The sequence below is a fragment of the Oncorhynchus kisutch genome, linkage group LG3 (assembly GCF_002021735.2).
Source record: "Oncorhynchus kisutch isolate 150728-3 linkage group LG3, Okis_V2, whole genome shotgun sequence".
NCBI classification, from domain to species: domain Eukaryota; kingdom Metazoa; phylum Chordata; class Actinopteri; order Salmoniformes; family Salmonidae; genus Oncorhynchus; species Oncorhynchus kisutch.
In genome coordinates, this window is record NC_034176.2 from 67634012 (window position 1) to 67657118 (window position 23107).

A 23107-nucleotide genomic window follows, 5' to 3' on the forward strand; every position below is an offset into this window, starting at 1 on the left:
TAATACAGTATAAAAATCTATATACAGCATGTGCAAATGAGGTAGGATAAGAGGCAATAAATAGGCCATGGTGGCAAAGTAATTACAATATAGCAATTAAATACTGGAATGGTAGGGTGTGCAGAAGATTAATGTGCAACATTGTATGTTTGATACTGGGGTGCAAAGGAGAAAGATAAATACAGTATGGGGATGAGATGGATTGGATGGGCTATTTACAGGTGCAATGATCTGTGAGCTGCTCAGACAGGTGATGCTTAAAGCTAGTGAGGGAGGTAAGAGTCTCCAGCTTCAGAGATTTTTGCAGTTAGTTCCAGTCATTGACAGCAGAGAACTGGAAGGAGAGGCAGACAAAGGAAGAATTGGCTTTGGGGGTGACCAGTGAGATATACCTACTGGAGCGCGTGCTACGGGTGGGTGCGGCTATGGTGACCAGTGAGCTGAGGTAAGGCGGGGCTTTACCTAGCAGAGACTTGTAGATGACCTGGAGCCAGTGGGTTTGGCGACGAGTATGAAGCGAGGGCCAGCCAACGAGAGCATACAGGTCGCAGTGGTGGGTAGCATATGGGGCTTTGGTGACAAAACGGATGGCACGGTGATAGACTGCATCCAATTTGTTGAGTAGAGTGTTGGAAGCTATTTTGTAAATGACATCACTGAAATCGAGGATCAGTAGGATGGTCAGTTTACGAGGGTGTTTGGCAGCATGAGTGAAGGATGCTTTGTTTCAGAATAGGAAGCCAATTCTAGATTTAATTTTGGATTGGAGATTTCTCTTTTCAATTATAGCACCCATTTTTCCTCAAACACATGTGATCAATAGCAGGTAGTCACAGACAGTCATTAACCACAAAAATGTATATGCAAAAACAGACTGAGTTAGAGTCAGATGTTGCAACTACCCATTTAACGTGTACAAAAGTAGGGCAGAATTCACTCTTTGTTCTAAGTGAGATGTAAGGAATGGGCTGGTTTGAAAAGTAGGACCAAATTCACTCTGTTCCAGGAGTATGCCTCGATTCCTGTAACAGTGAATTTGGAACATTGCCTTTAAAAGCCGCAATGCCTAGAACTCGTGATGGGATTGAGCACCGATCTTAATTTGGTGCAGTTGCAACATGACTGTGTTTATGCATGTTCATTTTTGTAGTTAAAATCTAACTACTAAACATGTAACTTAAAGTTGTATTGATAATGTATTATTGCAGTGTAAACACTGTGGTGTGTCTTTAATAGTTGAATATTGACTACAAAATGAAAATGCATGAATGAAAAGTTAGCTTGAGTCAAAGATGTTGCAACTGCAGCTTCCAATTTATGTATATAAAAGTAGGGACAAATTCACTATTTGATATAAGCAAAATAAGGAATGGGACTGCTTTTGAATGTAGGACCAAATGCATTCTGTTCCAGGAATCAACACACCAACTTCTCACATAAAACAAAGAGTGAACATACAATAGGAAGCTGCAGTTGCAACATCTTTGATTGAAATTAGCTTTGTGTTTAATTATATTAATTAAATAGTTAAAGGGGAACTGCACCTGATGATTTGGCCTTGCTTTTTGGCTTGCTCCTCAAGAAATGCTGGAGGCCATGACAGAAGCCAAATGCAAGTTGGCTTGGGGGTGTGATTTGATGTGGGTGTTTCTTGTGTGTCCTTGCCACACCCATCTGTCAAGACCTTGTTACAAATCCCTTTTTGGCCCAGCAGTCTAGGGGGGCGGGGGGGTAAACGAGACCCGTAACACAACTCATGCAAATTATAATAGTGACAAAGTAAAAGTGCAAACGAAAAACCACCGACAACTTAATTACCGTCAAACACTCAGGGCTTATTTGAAAACACACGGTAATATCCAAAAACACCCCTAAGTTAGACCAGCCTACTACTATACAGCTAACTAACCAAAAATACAGTGGGTGGTCCACCCAGTTCTACCTAGTGTTCTTAGACAAAGTAGTCCTACGGGTAGTGTATTCCCATGGGCAACTTGTCTTGGTTCCCCCTTTTCCCACCATCAAAGATCATAACACAAACAATACTCACAGGTGGGGACAAAGTGATCTGGAGGTGCTAAAACAAACAAGAGAACTACTGAGAGATTAAGCTCCTGAAAAAAACAACTGATTGGGTTTTTAAACCAAGGGAAAGGAAATGTGATAGGGTAAGGGAAGAGGAGGTATGTCTTCTGATTGATGACTGCATGTTGACTGATTGGGGAATGATGATTGCCACCTGTGAGGAGGGGAGGAGAGAAAAGAAATACACACACACAGAATACGCACACAGAATACCTGTATCCGTAACACCTTGCCTGCAGCTGTTTCCCCCACTCAATCACAACAAACAAACCGCCTGCAGGTTGAGTTCAATAACTACAGGCAGATAGATGTATGGTGAGATGCGGGATGAAGTGGTGAATAGGTCAGTAGCCTACAGTGTAATATGAGACGAATGCAATTGCTGAATTTACGTAGATATTTGAAACGAAGTGTTTTGATAACTTTCAAATGTAACAATGTACAATAAACAACCATTTATATAATAGAAGCAGTGTTCTGCTAATATAACAATGTGCACCTTTCATTGTCTTTCTCAGGGATTAAGTCTGGTAGTAATGGGGCTACCTTGGCAAACATGTCAGAGCGGTCATAACTTCCTGTGTTGTGTCCCGTACACAACAGGAATTTCCTGATCCTGGTGTCGAATACACACAAGTTCTCCCTCCCCATAATGACTCATACCATTCATTAAATAAAAATAAAAGACAATACAAGTAAAAGTTGTCTAGAAAAATGTTAATGCTGAGTGCCAGGTCTCCATCCATTCAACGACGTCAGTATCAAGCCTGTGTTGGTCAGGACTCTATCACATCATCTTGCAAGTCTCCAAGTGCTGGGTCCATAGATCCTCTTGATATCTGACAATTTATTAGGTTCACCCATCTATGTAGTACCGGGTCGGACCCCTCTTTGACTCCAGAACGGCCTGAATTCTTTGGGAAATATTCCAAAGGGATGTTGGTCCATACTAACGCGATGGCATCACAGTTTCTGCAGATTGGACGGGGGTACGTTCATACTGCGAACAGCCCGTTCCATCTCATCCCAAAGATTCTCTATTGGATTAAGGTCTGGGGACTGCGCAGGACACTCAAGTAAACTGAACACACTGTCAAACCCTAGACACTGTTGTGTGTGAAAAGCCCAGGAGGGAGGCCGTTTCTGAGATACTGGATCTGGCACTTCTGGAACTAACTATCATACCATGCTTGAAGTCGCTTAGGCCATTCGTTTTGCCTATTCTAACATTCAATCGAACAGTAACTGAATGCCTCGATGCCAGTCGGCCTGCTTTATATAGCAAGCCACTGCCCCGTGACTCACTGTCTGTAGGAGCAATCCATTTTTGTGAACAAGGTAAATTGGCCACTGAGTGTACAGTATACTATGTTAAAGTTTGAACAGGTCAGACTAAACCTACCAATTATGGTCTCCCCATCGACAACCATTGGTGAGAGGGCAAGAGGTGAGGCTGGAGGTAAGGTTTTTGTCAGCACCCCATTGATGGGCATGGCAGCGTAGATCAGCTCCTGGCCCCTCATCAAAGATACTGGTCGGCCATACACAAACACACACACAAAGCACTGATTACATTATCAATGGTGGTTAAGATTAGCATGGTGGAACCAACCTGACTGCTGTATTCACCTTTCTATTTCACTTCAGATATAATGATATGTGAAGTGAAATAGAATGGTAAACACAGTGATCAGGCTGGTTCCACAACAAGTTTTTCGATAGACAATTTTAACTTTGTGGCTGTAGTAACTTGTGGAAATCCTAATTATATGCTTTACAGATGTATAATGGCCGTAGCTCCAGATTGGACAATTTCATGTATTTAGTCTAACAGGCCCACTGTGATAGAGAAAGCAACTGCTACAGAAACACTACAGACAAGACAGAACTGTCAGATCTGAACAGCCATTCAGTGGTCCTGTAGTCTGGGTAGAATAAGAGCAGAAGAGAACATGAGAAAATTGAAGAAAAAAAACAGACAATAGTATATGTGAAATATGTAACAACTTAATATAGAAATAAGATGATGATGAGATTGGTAACTACCTAATATACTTATTCCAACCTAATCTGTATATTTCTCAGAAGAATGTATCTTCTTCAGGATTACTCTGTCGTTGGCCAGCTTCTCCATGAACTCCTGGCAGGGGAGGTTGAAGTTTGTCTTCACAATAAGCATGGCCTTGAAGGTAGGAACAGTGAACCTATTTCTTGCTGCTGTCCATATATCATTCATTTGGGAGAACACTCTCTCGACTGGTGCATTACTTCCAGGTAAGCACATGACAACAGACGCTAATCTAGCCAGGTTAGTGTGTGGGATGTCGTTCTCTTTGAAGTGGGTAACCACTGTGCTCCATCTCTGACTAAGCGGTATCTCAGATGTTTTCCATTCTTCAAGCGATCCCCCCTTTAGGAACTCTTGCAGGCCAGTAACCTCGTCAAACAATGCATCCTCATTTTTCCTGCAGTGTGCCTGCTGCCTTCTGGATCTCTTCACGCTGAGGTTGCCTTTTTAAAAGGAGACCATGTAAATATTTTAGATTATCTGTATGCTTTCCCCATGCTTGCAAGTAGTTCACAGCCGTAGTGAAGAATGATTGGGATGTTTTGAGAAAGCTCTCTTTAGACATGGCTCCATTTCCCTCTAGCTCTCTCAGAAGTCCTCTGACCAAAACTGGAATGAAGTTCTCATCATGTCTTGCAGTCAATTTTGCCTCAATGTTTCTCAGAATTGCAGCTGACTCCACAGCACAGCGGTCCTGGCATTCAAGCATCTTGATCATGTCACTGAATATGGCCACGTTTCCATGGACAAAGGCCAGCCAAAGTTCAGTCAGTCAGGGCATTTATCTTCATAAATAAAAAAGGATTTCAATGGCACATACCTTTTCAGCACTCTTTCTAGAGCAGGGAGCACGGACAGCCAGCGAACATTGCTGTGTCCTAAAATGTTATGGTACTCCTGGCCAACAAACTCACAAAAGCTCTTCAGTCTTCTATTCTGACGGTGAAAATATGAAAATATCCAAATATCTTTGTGAGCAGGTACTCAACATCAAGGGGAATCATATCCAAAGCTGTTCTGGCCGTGTTATGAATGATGTGGGCAGGACAACCTAAGCCAATCACCTCCCCCTGCAGGGCATTTTTAACTTTGGTATGGACATTGACCCTCTCCAGCCTATTCAGTCCTCCAAAGTTGGTATTTGTTGGCAGAGAATGCCACGACTTTGTTTTGCAGGTTACATTTTCTCCTCTGCTGTTTCTCCTTTCAATTCAACAAAATCATGCAGTTTTGTTTCCACAGATGTGTTGCCACCATATATCTTACAATATCTGACTACTACTGGCAGCAGCATTACATGTCCATGATTGGACGCATCAATGGAAAGGGACACAAATTCAACCTGGTCTAGGTCCTGGGTTACCAAAGTAGTTGCCCATGGTGCTAAGACGTTACTCACTATGGCTTCACATTTTGTCCTAGCACGGTAGCCTAGTGGTTAGAGCGTTGGGCTAGTAACGGAAAGGTTGCAAGTTCAAACCACCTAGCTGACAAGGTACAAATCTGTCGTTCTGCCCCTGAACAGGCAGTTAACCCACTGTTCCTAGGCCGTCATTGAAAATAAGAATTTCTTCTTAATTGACTTGCCTGGTTAAATAAAGGTAAAATAAATAAAAATGTAAACTTCAGCTCATAAAGCTTTCGTGTCAGTTGTGCTGTGCAGTCCATAGATCTGTAACTATGATTGTGTTGCTTAGTGTGGTATGCAAAGACACCCTCCTGCACACCCAAATCATATTCTTCTTGGGAAGGCTCTACCTTCTTGAAGAATGTGGTGACAGAGGGCATACCAACACGGCCAATCAGAGAGGCTTTATGCTTTTTGGTCTGTTTGATGTTCTACCATTGCCGCTCTTCCCCCGCTGCCAATTGAAAAAGAGGAATTACAAAGGGTGCAGTTAACCATTCTATCGTCTTGACCTGAGCGTATAAATGAAATTCTCTCATCATGTTGTCATTAAAATGGCATTTCCGTTTCTTGGAAAGAGCCATTGTACCTCCTCTGTCTGCTTTTCTTCACTCTTCTTGTGTCACTCTTCTTACTTTCTTAACTTTTTCTTCTCCTCCAATCTTTATCCTCCTCTTTTCTTCACTCGTCTTCCTGCTCTTTCTTCCGTTCCTTCTCTTTACCTTTCCACCTCACTCTTCCACACTCTCCTCGCTTCACTCTTTTTACTCCCTTAAATTTTCCTTCTCCTTCCTCTCCAAGCTTTAATAATAAATAGTACACTATTAGATCAAATACTTTGGTTAACAGATTCCCATTGCTTGCCTCATTTTTGTATTTTATCCCAAAAAAAATGGTTTGCAATAATTGGCAGGCTCTGTAATCATATCTTTACCTTTCCTCCTCTCTTTCACTCTTCTTCCTATCCAGTCTTCCTCCTCTCCACTCTCTAACAGAAAACAGTATGCTAATGTTATCCATGAAAATGTCAAAATATATTGAAATTGTAATCTACAAATAAATATAATCACATTTTCAAAATAGTCCGTCCACTGCATGTTTACATGTGAACGTTTTTTAACCTAGCTACCATGACAGTAGCTGGCTAACCTAGCTAGATAACTTTGTCGTTATAGCTAATGTTAGATGGCATAACATATTTAAAACCTTATAAAGCAGAGCATCTATCTATATAATAAATTGTGACATTATAACATCATTAGCTAGTATCTCAAACAAGTGTAACTTTGTTTGTTTGTGGTGATGTTGTGGATTCACTTGACACTTGCTAGCTTCTGGCCGAGTTTTCCACAGCAGTTTTTTTTTCTCTATAACTATCGCGAGCAAGTAGTTAGAAGAAGAAGAGTGAATGAAGCTGATATAGCGAGCAGCACCCTCTGCTGGACTAAACAAGCACAACACGATTGAGACGTCAACCGGTAGGCTCTGCTGCCCGGTTTTTCTTGCCACGTATAACATTATTTCACTTTGCAGTCTGTTTTTAACGCACAGTTAAAAACGGGGACATTTCCGGGGACAGCTCCAGCCGGGGACAGGCCACCAAAAACGGGGACTGTCCCCGGGAAACGGGGACGTCTGGTCACCCTATTTTAGCCGCTTTCACAATGATTTACAGATTTTTTGTTAGTTTGTCCTGTACAATTAATGAACTGCGCAATAAACAAAATCAGCATTCTTCACGGTTAATGTTTCAGGATCTCTCAACTGACTGACGTCCACAGACTGTTGGGCATCCACTGTCATAGCTTCATCATTTCAACTCGCTGCTTTGACAATTTTCACTGCCTCTGCATAGGAGACCTTCTCGACAGCCCTGCTCCTTCCTACTTTGACCTCCTTCATCCTAAAAGGGCACTCGGGGAACTCTGGAATGTGATTCCCATCACAATTGGAACACCTTGTATCCTCAGACTCTTCAACAATGATATTCCGTTTGCAAACACTTGACACGTAGCCCAACTTTTTAACATTTATGACATTGAAGCTTTTGTACATAAGCTCGCACCGCATATCTCATATATCCCAGCTTTACATGGGTCAGGAGAAATTCTTAATTTTACATCAATAATACAGAAACGCCTTCCTCCCTCTTTCCATTCACAGTGTGGGTTAAGCAACGTGAATCAACTTCCAGTAAAATACTACTTGAGTAAAAGTCTAAAGGTATTTGGTTTTAAATATACTTAAAGGTATCAAAAGTAAAAGTATAAATCATTTAAAATTCCTTATATTAAGCAAACATTTGCGGATAGCCAGGGGCACACTCCAACACCAGACATAATTTACAAACAAAGCATTTGTGTTGAGTGAGTCCGCCAGATCAGAGGCAGTAGGGATGACCAGAAATGTTGTCTTGATAAGTGTGTGAATTGGACATTTTCCTGTTCAAAATGTAATGAGTACTTTTGGGTGTCAGGGGAAATATATGCAGTAAAAAGTACATTGTTCTCTTTAGAAATGTAGAAAAGTAAAAGTAAAAGTTGTCAAAAAATATAAATATTAAAGTAAAGTGCATACCCCAAAAAACTACTTAAGTAGTACTTTAAAGTATTTTTACTTAAGTGCTTTACACCAGGGTTTCCCAAACCCGGTCCTGGGGCCCCCCCTGGGCACACATTGTGGGTTTTGCCCAAGCACTAGAAAGCTGATTCAAATAGTCAACTCATCATCAAGCTTCAATTATTTCAATCAGCTGTGCAGTGCTAGGGCAAAAATTCAAACGTGCACCCAGGGGGGTCCCCAGGACCGAGTTTGGGATACCCTGCTTTACATCACTGCATGTCCTTTGAACAGATACAATTTCAAAGCTAGTGTAGTTTGTACAGTTGCAGTTACAGAGCTAGTACATCTAGTACAGATGACATTTCATTGCTAATACAGATTTTCAAAGCTAGTACAGCAATTTCAAAAGCAGCTAGTACAGCAAAGTGTTGGGAATAGTCCATTTTTAAACATTAGCTGTAATAGTACTTTAACATTTAATTGAGTCAGGGCCTGATTTATAGCTAGTTTTTGTTGGCTCCTCCGCTCTACGAGCCTGTCCACTTTACTTAATACCCTACTGGTTGAGCTTTGAACCACAATGACTTCAGGGCCTGAATGTCACAGGATGACCAGGGTAGGGGTCAAAATAACACAAAATGCTGCTGCATAAACATTCCAATTCATAAAAGTGTGCTTCTTCTATGTGCAAAAACTCCAATCATCTCCAAACTTCTCAGAAGCCTATCTCCCCATCCCTCAGCGTTACCTGTTTTTTTTGTCCACACATCACGATGCAGGAAACCTTATGACACTGGCAGGGGTTTTGCATCAGTCTGTGACATCTTAAAAGTGAGTTATCACATGATTAGCCATTGTGAAGGGTTTCACGTCAGTGAGGTATGATGAAGTGTATCTCTGTTGTAGATCAGTGATCTCTGCTCTCTACTATGAGTGAGCGTGGGTCGGTGTCACCCAGAGAGAGTTGTCTGTCTCTCATTCCTCTACGCTATCACCTATCTCATGAATGCATACTGTATGTCTCTGTAACAGTCTGAGGAAAAAAATGTACAGTTGCTAACTCCATAAGCATCAACCAAGGTACACGAACAAAGGAGCAAACTGGAAATGTATCACATAAATCACATTTGATTCGTTTTCACAGTAGAGATCGTACAAGGAGCGTTCTGAGACAAAGGTAAACAATCACTGGGCTTGGGCCTTAATGGAACTTTTACTGTTGTTCCTGTTTTCTTTGGCTTGGTTTCTATTACTGTGGTATAGCAATGCTATTATGCAGAATGGGTGGATTATAAATCGTCTTGAGTTGTAAATCCCTGACTTAAAGGAAAAACCCACTCCAAAACTTTTCATTAGTCTACTGTTGATACAATCCCCAAATGTTTTGCATATTAGCATTCAAGTTTTCAAGATATTCGACAAAGTGTCATTTACCACATCATCATGATGCAAAACGCATAGTTTATTTTTCTGTAAGCCTGCAAGGTGGAAAAATCTGCCGTTCTACCCTTGAGCAAGGTAGTTAACCTCAAACAACATCTGCTTCCCGGATGCCGATGATGTCGATGTCAATTAAGGCAGCCCCCCGCACCTCTCTGATTCAGAGGGTTGGGTTAAATGCGGAAGACACATTTCGGTTGAATGCATTCAGTTGTACAACTGACTAGGTATCCCCTTTCCCTTCCCATCTCCGATGTTGTGTCATTCATATTCACTGTTTCTCTCCTTCACAGCCATATCCTGGTCCCAGATTGGTGCTATCATTCCAACTCCTTGTCAAAGACATGATAATTCAATAAGTAGTTGGCAAGAGAGAAAAAAACAGACTGGCACCAAGGCAATCACAGCTAAGTTTAAGGAGAGAGGGCCCTGTTGCTTTACATTGTACATCTTCTCTTATCCTCAAAGCTCAAGTGGTTTTACAACCCTCAGTGGTGTCAGAGATGGTTAATAGTGTTATTGTATTGCAGCACTGGCAGGAAAACCACATTCACTGTTTTAGGCAGAGAAGGGTAAGAAAGCAAAACTCAGAAATTGCCTGAAGTATCTGTGGTAAGCTGTTCTGTGACTCACATGCCAATTGATTGGCAGCTCTCCATGATATCTTATGCCACATCACTAGTGGAATGTATCAGCGCTGCGACAATGACAGTTGAGGACACCACACCATGTGATAGAGAGCGTTGTAGGAATGTAGCTTTGAAAATAACGATCTGAGTGCCTCCATATCCCTCGGTCACATTCTTTCACTGATTAGTTTTGTCTCTAATGGTTAGTTATTCGAAGGCTGTTCGGGTTCATAACAATGAGGAGGTGAGACCCAGTCATACATTACTTTTTGAATAAGGTTGTTGTATTATTCCGAACCATCAGAGAACTCCTTATTAGACAACCTATTAGATACGCAAGGCACTTTTGTCCTCGTTCAATTTCTTCTTCTTTTTTTACAGACAAATTAGGCCTACTCATACAACATATTTTGTTGAAGTTTTATCCCGTAGTTGAAGCCTCAATGCCAGTTGAGTTACACTATCACTTATTATCATGCCAATGTCATGGTTGGCTTGACAATGACAGCAATTAAGAGGTGGCAGGAAGACTAGTGGTTAGAGCGTTGGGTAGGTAATTCAAAGGTTGCTGGATCGAATCCCTGAGCTGATAAGGTCAAAATCTGTCGTTCTGTTAACTCACTGTTCTCTGGTAGGCTGTCATTGTAAATAATAATTTGTTCTTAACTGACTTGCCTAGTTAAATATAGGTTACATTTATTTATTTTTTTGTTGGCAAGAGCACGAACAGAGATGGAACCAGGCTACCATAGTTGAACACTGGAGATAACATTGTAAAGAGACACCTCAAACCTAATCTAAAATGCAAAATAGCTATTACAGCACAATTGACAATCATTACAGCATTCTTATCATTGTATTTCATGTTGATTACATACAGTACAACATCAATTTAGGTTTTACCTAACAGTTTTTTATGCTTATGTCACTAAGATCTTGTACAGTACCAATACCACGAGTTTGTCCATAAATTCCCTCTGATTATCAACTCTCAAAAACTACAGTAGATGTTAGAATAGCAAAGAAATGCTCCAGGGCCTTGATCAGAGTTAAGATAAGAGTCGTCAGCAAGACACCAACTAAGACAGCAACCGACATCATGCTGTGTTTGTGTCTGTCACGTGTGTTCTTATCAGGCCTCATGTGCACGCGTCGCCTTCATACCTAGAAAACACATGCATTTAGGAGGATGTTCTCTTCTAGTACAGGTGCTCAGGCCCTTATTGATACAGCATACTGAGTTCACTAAGGGTTGTTTCAGAAGAGGAATATTCAATAATACTGTATTTCATCATATATATAGTAGTTGGCCTATGTGGTTAGCAACCGGTACCTTTAGAAGATGTTGAAATTAATTTTGTATGTCTTTTCAATGACTGATCAATAAAAGTAGAGTTTGGTAGGGGCTCAGTCAAGGCAAATTATAACTCAAAATCACAGCTAAAGTTGGGGCTCTACTGAAAACCACATCAGGGAGTCTCCAAGGTAAACAAATCAACATTGATCCATATCAAGGTCCAGGTGAGAGTCATTTTCTTTACTGAACATTTGTTTCAGGATTAGATTACTTGAATTTGTAATTCTCACACTCCTCTATTCTCTCCCTATCCTGAACAAAACGTTACGATTCCAGATTCCATTTAATTGAAAAGCCATTTCATTCAATATGCTTTGTTCAGAATACATATTTAGTAGTAAGCTTATGTTATCCCACATTATACTTCCAGTTACCTCTTAGTGCTCTGGCTATGTACATATATCCCAGTCTGATACAGGCCTGCTGTTCAGGGAAGTCAGTGTGGCACTTGGAGTTACCGGATGCCCTTATAGCCTCAGATACACCTCATTACCACTTTGGGCAGATGACTGGACAGATATTGCTCTGTGTGTGTCTATTTAAATTGATATAGACATAAACAAAACATTTGGTATGTTATCCTGCAGGCCTGTGTTGTCTGCCAGAAATCCCCCTGTTGCCTGCAGTGTTAATTTAAGATCAATCCACACATCAGCATCAACAGAAGTCAGGGCACCAAGTAGTACACCATCAACCCAAACATCACCATCAACAGGACAACCAAGCCGCTATGTACGCTGTAAATTAGTATATTTTATATTGCACTGACCTTAAATTATACCAATAATGCACCAACTAAACAGCAAGCGATGCATAGAAGATTTGGTACTGTAATTTGCATCGCCTTGGTACTCATCTCAATATTATTAGGCTACATGAATTATGTCTGCTCAAATGGATTAAGGAAGACAGACATTGTCAAATAGGTCCTCACATGTAAAAAAAAAAGGATAATTTGTTTGTCCAAACATAAATATTTTAATACATGTTAATTCATACATAACAGACAGCGGATAGGGCAATTATCCCCCCAAGATGCAAATACAGTTCATGTTAACTCAAAGCAGCCAAAGTTGAGGTTGCTGACCCATCAGCTGCTTTCTTAAATAAACACTGCAGGTAGAAGGGGACACAACACAGTGCTGCGGGATAACATACCAAATGTGTTGTTTATGTCTGGTGTTCAACCTTCCTAAGTTCTCCCATGTCATCATGCTCCACACTCCAATGGCTTGGCGCTCCTGGTGCTTGCCTACGGAGCAGCAAGGGGAACTGCCCCTCCTTTCCTTCAGGCTATGCTCAAACCGTACGTCCCAACCCAAGCACTCCGTTCAGCCACCCCTGGTCTCTAAGCCCACCACAAAGGGAGGGCAGCTCCCGCACAGCCCAGTCAAAGCTCTTCTCTGTCTCACCTGGCTTTTCTGGTGTCTCCAGAGATGCAAGCCCTCTCATCGTCACCTAATGCCTAGGTTTACCCCCACTGTCCTCACATCCTACCATACCCTTGTCTGTACATTAAGCCCTGAATCTATTCTACCACGCCCAGAAATCTGCCCCTTTTATTCTCTGTTCCTAACATACTAGATGGCCAGTTCATATAGCCTTTAGCAGTACCCTTATCCTACTCCTCCTCTGTTCCTCTGGCGATGTAGAGGTTAACCCAGGCCTTGTGGCCCCCCAGCATCACACCTACTCTCCAGGCTTAGATTTAGTTGACTTCTGTAACAGTATAAGTCTTGGATTTATGCATGTCAACATCAGAAGCCTCCACCCTAAGTTTGTTTTACTCACTGCTTTAGTACACTCCACCAACCCTGATGTCCTAGCCGTGTCTGAATCTTGGCTTAGGAAGGCCACCAAAAATTCGGACATTTCCTTCCCCAACTACAACATTTTCCATCAAGCTAGAAGCGCCAAAGGGGGTGTAGTTGCAATCTACTGCAGAGATAGCCTGCAGAGTTCTGTCATACTATCCAGGTCTGTGCCCAAACAGTTCGAGCTTCTACTTATAAAAATCCACCTTTCCAGAAATAAGTCTCTCACTGTTGCCGTTTGTTATAGACCCTGGACACTATATGTGAATTGATTGCCCCCCATCTATCTTCAGAGGTCGTACTGTTACGTGACCTAAACTGGGATATGTTTAGCACCCCGGCCATCCTACAATCTAAGCTAGATGTCCTCAATCTCACACAAATTATCAAGGAACATACCAGGTACAACCCTAAATCCGTAAACATGGGGACCTTCATAGATATCATCCTGACCAACCTGCCCTCTAAATACACCTCTGCTGTCTTCAACCAGGATCTTAGCGATCACTGTCTCATTGCCTGTGTCCGTAATGGGCCCGCGGTCAAACAACCACCCCTCATCACTGTCAAATATTCCCTAAAACACTTCAGCGAACAGGACTTTCTAACCGACCTGTCCCGGGTATCCTGGAAGGATATTGACCTCATCCCGTCAGTCGAGGATGCCTGGTTGTTCTTTAAAAGTGCTTTCCTCAAGCATGCCTCATTCAAAAATGTAAAACTAAGAACAGATATGGCCCTTGGTTCGCTCCAGACTTGACTGCCCTTGACCAGCACAAAAACATCCTGTGGCGTACTGCATTAGCATTGAATAGCCCCTGCGATATGCAACTTTTCAGGGAAGTCAGGAACCAAGATAAACAGTCAGTTAGGAAAGCTAAAGCTAGCTTTTTCAAACAGAAATCTGCATCCTGTGGCACTAATTCCAAAAGGTTTTGGGACAGCAGGTATATTTCACTGGTCATCCCCAAAGCCAACACCCCCTTTGGCCGCCTTTCCTTCCAGTTCTCTGCTGCCACTGACTGGAACAAATTGCAAAAATTACTGAAGCTGGAGACATGTCTCCCTCACTAACTTTAAGCATCAGCAGTCAAAGCAGCTTACCGATCACCGTACCTGTACACAGCCCACCCAACTACCTCATCCCCATATTTTCTTTTTTTGCACCCCAGTATGTCTACATCATCATCTGCACATCTATCACTCCAGTGTTAATGCTAAATTGTCATTATTTTGCCACTATGGCCAATTTATTGCCTGACCTCCCTAACTTTACTACATTTGCACAAACTGTACATAGATTGTTCTATTGTGTTTTTGACTGTACGTTTGTTTATCCCATGTGTAACTCCGTGTTGATGTTTTTGTCGCACTGCTTTGCTTTATCTTGGCCAGGTCGCAGTTGTAAATGAGAACTTGTTCTCAACTGGCCTACCTAGTTAATAAAGGTGAAATAAAAATGATAGGAAGTACTGTACTAGTCAAACGTTTTGGACACATCTACTCATTTCAGGGGTTTTCTTTAGTTTGACTATTTTCTACATTGTAGAATGATAGTGAAGACATCAAAACGATGGAATTGCACATATGGAACCATGTAGTAACAACAAAGTGTTAAACAAATCAAAATATATGTTATATTTGAGATTCTTCAAAGTAGCCACCCATTGCCTTGATGACAGCTTTGCACACACTTGGCATTCTCTCGACCATCTTCACTTGGATTTTCCAACAGTCTTGAAGGAGTTCCCACATGTGCTGAAGACTTGTTGGCTGCTTTTCCTTCACTCTGCAGTCCAACTCATCCCAAACCATCTCAATTGGGTTAAGGTTGGGTGATTGTGGAGGCTAGGTGATCTGATGCAGCACTCCATCACTCTCTTTCTTGGTCAAATAACCCTTGCACAGCCTGGAGGTGTGTTGGGTCATTGTCCTGTTGAAAAACAAATGATAGTCCCACCAAGCCCAAACCAGATGGGATGGCGTATCGCTGTAGAATGCTATGGTAGCCATGCTGGTTGTGTGCCTTGAATTCTAAATAAATCACTGACAGTGTCACCATCAAAGCACCTCCACACCATTTCACATCCCCCTCCATGCTTAACGGTGGGAACCACACTTCCGAAGATCATTTGTTCACCTACTCTGCATCTCACAAAGACATGGTGGTTGGAACCAACAAATTTGGAATCAGACCAATGGACAGATTTCCACCGGTTGAATTTGCTCGTGTTTCTTGGCCCAAGCAAGTCTCTTCTTCTTATTGATGTCCTTTAGTAGTGGTTTCTTTGCAGCAATTCAACCGTGAAGGCTTGATTCACACAGTCTCCTCTGAACAGTTGACGTTGAGATGTGTCTGTTACTTGAACTCTGTGAAGCATTTATTTGGGCTGCAATTTCTGAGGCTGGTAACTCTAATGAACTTGTCCTCTGCAGCAGAGGTAACTCTGGGTCTTCCTTTCCTGTGGCGGTCCTCATGAGAGACAGTTTCATCATAGTTCTTGATGGTTTTTGCAACTGCACAATTTTCATAGTTATAGAAACTTTCCGGATTGACTGACCTTCATGTCTTAAAGTAATGAAGGACTGCCGTTTCTCTTTGCCTATTTGAGCTGTTCTTGCTATTGATGGGTTCGGATTTCTAAACTTAAATATGGTTAATAATCACTTACACTAGAGACATGAGGAGTGCCTTAGTCTTGTTTATACACCAGAAGTTAATGGGTATCTGTTGGAGGAATGTATATGGTTGGGTCAGGAGGAGCTAGGGGGCTTTGGGAGGTGCTGAGTAGAGGAGAGGCAATCACATAATTGCGGTCACTGATAATGGAGAGCCGTGGATTAGTGAGGAAGGGGGTTGAGGTCAGGTCACATTAAGGGAGAAGGAAGAGTTTATTGCCCACATCACTTAACGTCCTGAATAGTAATAAAGGTGTAATATATAGAGGGAAGGAGGAGACTCCTCCCAAATTGGGGTATATATACTACCACTGGTGGACATATGTTTTTGTCTTATGCAGCTGTATGACCCAATGGGTGAATAAACTTGGTTTAAGCTTTACTAATCGTCTGTGTGTTTTACTCGGTTCTTTGAGAACCTAACACCATAATATAGACTTGGTCTTTTACCACCCCTACCTTGTCACAACACAACTGATTTGTTCAAAAACGAAAAAAACTCAAATTACAAATGACATTCTAACAAAGCACACCTGTTAATTGAAATGCATTCCACTTGAGTATGCAAGCTGTCATCAAGGCAAATGGTGGCTACTTTGAAGAATCTCAAATATAATATTTGGATTTGTTTAACACTTTTTTGGTTACTAGACCATATGTGTTATTTCATAGTTTTGATGTCTTCACTATTATACTACAATGCAGAAAATAGTAAAAATAAAGAAAAACCCTGGAATGAGTAGGTGTGTCCAAACTTTTGACTGGTACTGTGTACAATCATATGTCTTACCCGGTTGTACAGTACAATAGCATACAAATTGGATGACTTAACTTATCATACATCTTGGAGGATGTATAGTATTATACTTCTTTCTCTGAGACCAGGTTGCTTGTTGCCCAGTAACAACAAAGGAGATCTTCTCTAACAACAAAAAATGGCAACCAAATTAATTTTTTTCAGGTTTTCCTCTAACCCCTCTTATGCAACATGTTGTTTGGGACAAACAATCAAATGCACGGGACTCTCTGCTGCCTCGTGCCAGATGTCATCTATCAAGGTGCCAAAGGGCAGGAAGGGGGAGGGAGGGTTTGGCGCTGGGTAGGGCAACAGCTGGCTCACACTGAGGACACACCTCTCTTTGGTCCATATATACCTGTGCTGATACAGCCTGTAGTTTCAGGGTCACAGCCACACTCAGGGCAGGTCAAAGAGCATCACTGTCTCAGTACTTACTCAGCCACCACCATGGGGAATTGCATCCAGGGATGCAAAGACTACTTCTCTCGGCAAAAGAACACCAACATCCGTCTTACACTGCCGGTAGTCTGCTTCGTCTGGCAGATTGCCATGATCATCCTCTTCGGAGTCTTCATCCGCTACGACGAGGAGTCGGACACACACTGGGTAGAGACCAAGGCCCATGACAACATCACCAGCGATATAGAGAATGACTTCTACTTCAGATACCCCAGTAAGTACATTCATAATCACTGGACTGCCTGGTGCATCGTTTAGGTTGACAATATACAGTAAATGTATGATTCATGGTTTCATCTTCATTGAAATGATAAAGAATCAGGTTATTAATAAGAAGCATGCTTGCTGTTTGATCAGATGACAACCTTTGATCTCTAGGATGTTTGACAATTTCCCCTGTGAAATCCCCTGGACAACGATCTCAGTCGGAGTTATTTTGAAAGCATCTATTCATTAGTGGGCAAATGCAGTGGCAGTCCAAATTTGCCTCTCTAACGTGGGTTAAAACTACCTACCCTCTTTACCAAATGTAGGTCAGTGGTTATTTCCAATTTGTCTGATTCAAGCTTGGTTTATGCCAGCTTCTGATGATGCATCTTTGCTGATAGTCAGGCTGAATGAGTGACAAGTTAAGTTTACTTGTGATGTTATGTGGCATCTGTTTCCTCTTGTAATATGATGTGTTTTGATTTGTCAGGGATTATATCCTACCTGTAGCTCTGGCGTGTAAACTGATAGGGTGTGTATCATAAACGTGCTAATCTGATGATGACATATCCTGTTGAACATGTCGAGTTAACAGCTATAAAACTTTGACCAAATGGTACATCAGGACTGATTTTTTATTTTAAAAACTATGCAACTACTGAGAGCCCCTTGCATTGGATGCAATAACATGTTGCATTACACTATTAGAATTTATTTCACACTTTGAATAATTCTCTCTCTCATTCTCCTTCTAACCAGGCTTCCAGGATGTCCATGTGATGATCTTTGTGGGTTTCGGGTTCCTCATGACTTTCTTGAAGAGGTACAGCTTCGGCGCAGTCGGCTTCAACTTCCTCATTGCCTCCTTCGGCCTGCAGTGGGCTCTGCTCATGCAAGGCTGGTTCCACTCTCTAGACCCCCAGACAGGAAAGATCTTCATCGGTGTTGAAAGGTATGCAACCGCACTGATGTGCATCTATTGAGGCTGCAATTTGTTCAGTAATTAGAGTGAGAACTGATGAGGTGTGCACACACATAGGAGAGGGGAGGCTTAATCAGTGACTTGTTACTCATACTGAAACAATGGCAGAATGGTTATTTTTTATTTTACCTTTATTTAACTAGGCAAGTCAGTTAAGAACAAATTATTATTTTTAATGATAGCCTAGGAACAGTGGGTTAACTGCCTTGTTCAGGAGCAGAATGACAGATTTGTACCTTGTCAGCTCGGGGATTTGATCTTGCAACGTTTCGATTACTAGTCTAACGCTCTAACCACTAGGCTCCAACGCTCTAACCACTAGGCTCCAACCCTCTAACCACTAGGCTCCAACGCTCTAACCACTAGGCTCCAACGCTCTAACCACTAGGCTCCAACGCTCTAACCACTAGGCTACCCTGAAAGACCTGAAGGAGGATTACTTACTGATCTAGTCATTCAGGTTTTACAACTGTATACATGACTGACTCTCTCACATGTCTCTACAGTAATAATCTGTCTCCACCCGTCTTCTATCTGCAGTCTGATCAATGCTGACTTCTGTGTGGCGGGCTGTCTCATAGCCTACGGGGCAGTGCTGGGCAAAGTCAGCCCGGTCCAGCTGTTGGTTATGACCCTGTTTGGTGTCACTCTGTTCGCTGTGGAAGAGTACATCATTCTGAACTTACTTCATGTGAGTCCCATCAAGCACTCTCTGGGCGTACAACTATTAAATTAAACACACTGTATTAGCCATGGTTGGATTCATTTAATTCACCCTATAACCCTGATATAGTAACTTATTTATCTAACCTCAATGGCCTGCAGCCACGTAATCACATGGTTTGGTACACCTGGTAACAAATGACTGTTTCTGTCCCCACAGGCTAGGGATGCCGGTGGCTCCATGGTTATTCACACCTTTGGAGGTTATTATGGTCTGACCATATCCTGGGTCCTTTACCGACCTAATTTACACCAGAGCAAGCGTATGCAGGGCTCTGTGTACCACTCCGATATCTTCGCCATGATCGGTGAGCTAGTTGTTCATTGCATAAACATATGAATGGTTCTGATTGGCTCTGTGTGGGTTTCACTCCCTCTGGTGATGGTGACCTACCTTTAGTTTGTATAAGTTTTCTGCCATGACACTGTTCCTGTTCTGAAGTGTGTGTGATGATCGGTGTGTTTTAACTGTGTCGTCCCTTCTCTGTCCTCAGGCACACTGTTCCTGTGGATGTTCTGGCCCAGTTTCAACTCGGCCATTACTGACCATGGAGACGGTCAGCACAGGGCAGTCATCAACACCTACCTGTGCCTGGCCTCCACTGTCCTCACCACAGTGGCCATCTCCAGCCTCTCCCAGAAGACTGGCAAGCTCGACATGGCAAGGAACCGTGTGTGTGTGTATGTGTGCGTGCGTGTGTGCGTGCGTGTGTGTGCGTGCGTGCGTGCGTGCGTGTGTGTTGTTGTGTCTTGTTGACTGACAAGTTTTCGAGTGTCATGACTGGTGCTCTCTCTTGCTTAACAGGTGCATATCCAGAATTCCACCCTGGCGGGGGGTGTTGCCTTGGGGACAGCGGCTGAGTTTATGATCTCGCCCTACGGCGCTCTGATCGTGGGCTTCTTCTGCGGCATCATCTCTACCATGGGCTACATCTTCATTTCTGTGAGTCTCACCCCTGGTCACTCACAGCTTGTTTTGTAGGCTTAGTAGGTTCTGTCCAAAGAAAGTCATGACAACTCTTACAACTCTTATTTTCTTCTTATGAATGATGTTGAGCCACACACAAAAAAAGGTATAGCACTCTAAATGGCTGCCGAATCTTTATTGGGCAGATTCCTTTGCCATAAACGGTAACACACTATTTGGCTGTGTTGCGGGTGTGTTGTTAAACTTTTCCCCGTCTCCTCCCAGCCCTTCTTGGAGAAGACACTGAAGATTCAGGACACGTGTGGAATACACAACCTGCACGCCATGCCTGGGGTGATTGGCGGGATAGTTGGAGCCATCACTGCTGCAGCTGCCAGCGAGTCAGTCTACGGAAAGCAGGGGTGAGTCAGGAGACCCGAGGGTCTAAGGCTACACAGCCAAACCACATCAACCTGAACATGCATCCTTTTTACCAGACAATCAGAACACATATTCCCCCACAACCTCTCATCAACCAATCATATCACACAGTTACTGTATGTCACAGGTCATATCTTAAACGATTAATGTCATTTTACACCAAACAAATTATGTCACAGTCACAGTTTAGCCTGTAATCTGACAGTTAGTTGGAAATATACAGAGTCATTAGAAGACTCAACATAAAGCCTAAATATGGGACACAATCTGATTCTGTGCATTGTTATTTTCTGCCCAGGTTGATCAATACGTTTGACTTCACTGGAGACTTTAAGGACAGAACCGTGTTAACTCAGGGTGGATACCAGGCCGCTGGAATGTGTGTGTCCATCGTCTTTGGGGTTGTAGGCGGAGCTATAGTCGGTGAGTTTGGCCAGCCATGGGCATTTTATAGGGTGACCTAGAGGTGACATGGGTTGTATAGAGGGTGACGTGCCTGAAGGAGAGAGACTGAAGTTGACACTATCTCCTCTGTTCACAGGTTCCATCCTGAAGTTACCCATCTGGGGAGATCCTGCTGATGAGAACTGTTTCGATGATGAGGTGTACTGGGAGGTAAGTGAACCAGCCACTCATCACCTGCTGTTCATTATACAACCACTGGGCGGTGCCATTGTCTTTGATTTAGTCTCACGTGATGAACTACAGACCACCTTTGAGATCTTCATCTGAATTTTTATGACTAAATGGAGAAAAAATTAACTATAGTAGTCAATAAAACTATTGCATTACATTGACCACACTGAAGACATTTCACACAAGTATGAAAATAAAACCTAAATCACCTATTATTTCTTCACAGCTCCCTGATGAAGAGGAGGAGCATCAGGAGAGCATCCCTCCCATTCTGGAGTACAACAACCACATGATCCACAAGCAGCAAGACCTGTAAGTCCATTCAGCATGCTCTGTTTGACCATATCACAAAACTAGTAATCAAGGATCCGTTTTGAATTCAGTACTTGTTTATAGATAATCCAATCTTTTTTCAAACCATTATGTTCTCTGTTGATTGTAATGACTAATCATTCCACAGGATAGAATAGTGTAGGAAAAAATGTGTGTTTCACTTTCTGTCATATTTTGCTCCTAACAGATCTGAGTCCAACTTCTCTGTGGAACACTGTGAAAGCTAAATACAGAGGTGTGAGGACACCACCACCCAAACATGTCCTGCTGGACCATGGAATTACCACGGAAATCCAACAGACAACCGCACTCCCCCTAAATGAAGGCACCTATACAAGGCACATTAAAACATGCTTTCTTGCATCTTATGTTAAGGTCATTACCTAAATTTGAAGCCATTAGATACTGTACGTGCCTTCACCCCTCCCCCCACCAGCCACCACCCACTCCATTAGATCACATACACTTCCTATATGGATATGCACTGGCACAGAACACTGTGTCCTGAATTCTGGTAGAATGCTGATCAATTGAAAGGACCTCTAAGATCTGCACTTAATCCACATGATGTATGTCTAACTATAACCTACCACACAAAATGGCAAATCGAGCTTTTCCTGAGCATTGGTATACTGTGTAATATATATATATATAACAATCACACACTGTGAAATCTTTGATCAAAACCACTGAATTGAATGAGGATGAGGAAAGGATTTTTCATGAAATTACTTTGACCAATCCTCATTCTGTGGCCTTGTATGTTGTACATTTTCTTCCCATTTTCTTTTCAGAGAAAATTGTATTTTAATACAGCTGGTGCATATGTGAAGAGGACAGTAGTTTACTTTTAGTTCAAAGTGAATATTTTGTCTCTAGTGCTCTGAAAAACCAAAAATGGTTTTGCTCTATTTTTACAGTGCAGGAGTACCCTTTGAGTCCCCAATATGATCGTTTTCTTTGTTTGGGATAAAGATTTAAAGTATTTAACCAAATAGTTAGTGTTGAGGTGTAGAAGTACATTTAAACTTTACTTGAACGTTTTTGGTGACATGATGTATTTAAACAGCTTTTAAAGCTATGTACATGCCAACACATTTTCATCACTATCTCTAATGATTCAATGTATCCCCTGCCTTCTGAGATGCCCTCTATGTCTTCCACCTCTTAATGATGTTTTCACTGTACTGTTAAAATCATGTTTATTTAAATGTTGCTACTCATATAACTTAATAAATAAAATGTGAGGTTAGATATACTGTTTGCCTCTTCTCCTTGATAGCTCCACAGTCATGTAAGATGGATGTCAGTATGTGTATCTCTGATGTCATGCTCAGTGTGAATGAGAAGATACTGTACACAAGATATACATACAGACCAGCATGATCAACATGTACTGTAACAGGTGGGGCCTTTTGAATGTCCACCACTATGGTGAGGTAATGAAGGGCTAAAATCAATGACCTGCTATCCTTTTAAAAGGCAACTGCAGTCAGAAATTTCGGAGAGGGGAACCGCTTTTCACTGCACGCAAAATTACTTTTTCGCAGCAGATTAGGAAAATGAACGTAGCACGTT

At 42.0% G+C, this 23107-nt stretch overlaps 1 protein-coding gene across 1 annotated transcript; it reads left to right on the forward strand.

Moving 5' to 3' along the window:
• The first annotated feature begins 17202 nt into the window (after positions 1-17202).
• LOC109888395 (ammonium transporter Rh type C) lies at positions 17203-22783 on the forward strand. Its single transcript, XM_031812239.1, has 11 exons — positions 17203-17514; positions 18267-18459; positions 19030-19180; positions 19373-19520; positions 19707-19873; positions 20018-20155; positions 20405-20541; positions 20859-20983; positions 21102-21175; positions 21423-21508; positions 21717-22783. Exons 1-11 carry the CDS (start codon positions 17289-17291, stop codon positions 21754-21756), a joined length of 1485 nt encoding a protein of 494 aa, XP_031668099.1. The 5' UTR covers positions 17203-17288; the 3' UTR covers positions 21757-22783.
• The last annotated feature ends 324 nt before the right edge of the window (positions 22784-23107 follow it).

Bases quoted from the DNA above. Each gene is read 5' to 3' on its own strand.
- LOC109888395 (XM_031812239.1), top strand. From the start codon at position 17,289: ATGGGGAATTGCATCCAGGGATGCAAAGACTACTTCTCTCGGCAAAAG. The intron at 17,515-18,266 runs GTAAGTACATTC...CCTTCTAACCAG, and splicing joins CTTCTACTTCAGATACCCCA to GCTTCCAGGATGTCCATGTG. The intron at 20,542-20,858 runs GTGAGTCAGGAG...TTTTCTGCCCAG, and splicing joins TCAGTCTACGGAAAGCAGGG to GTTGATCAATACGTTTGACT.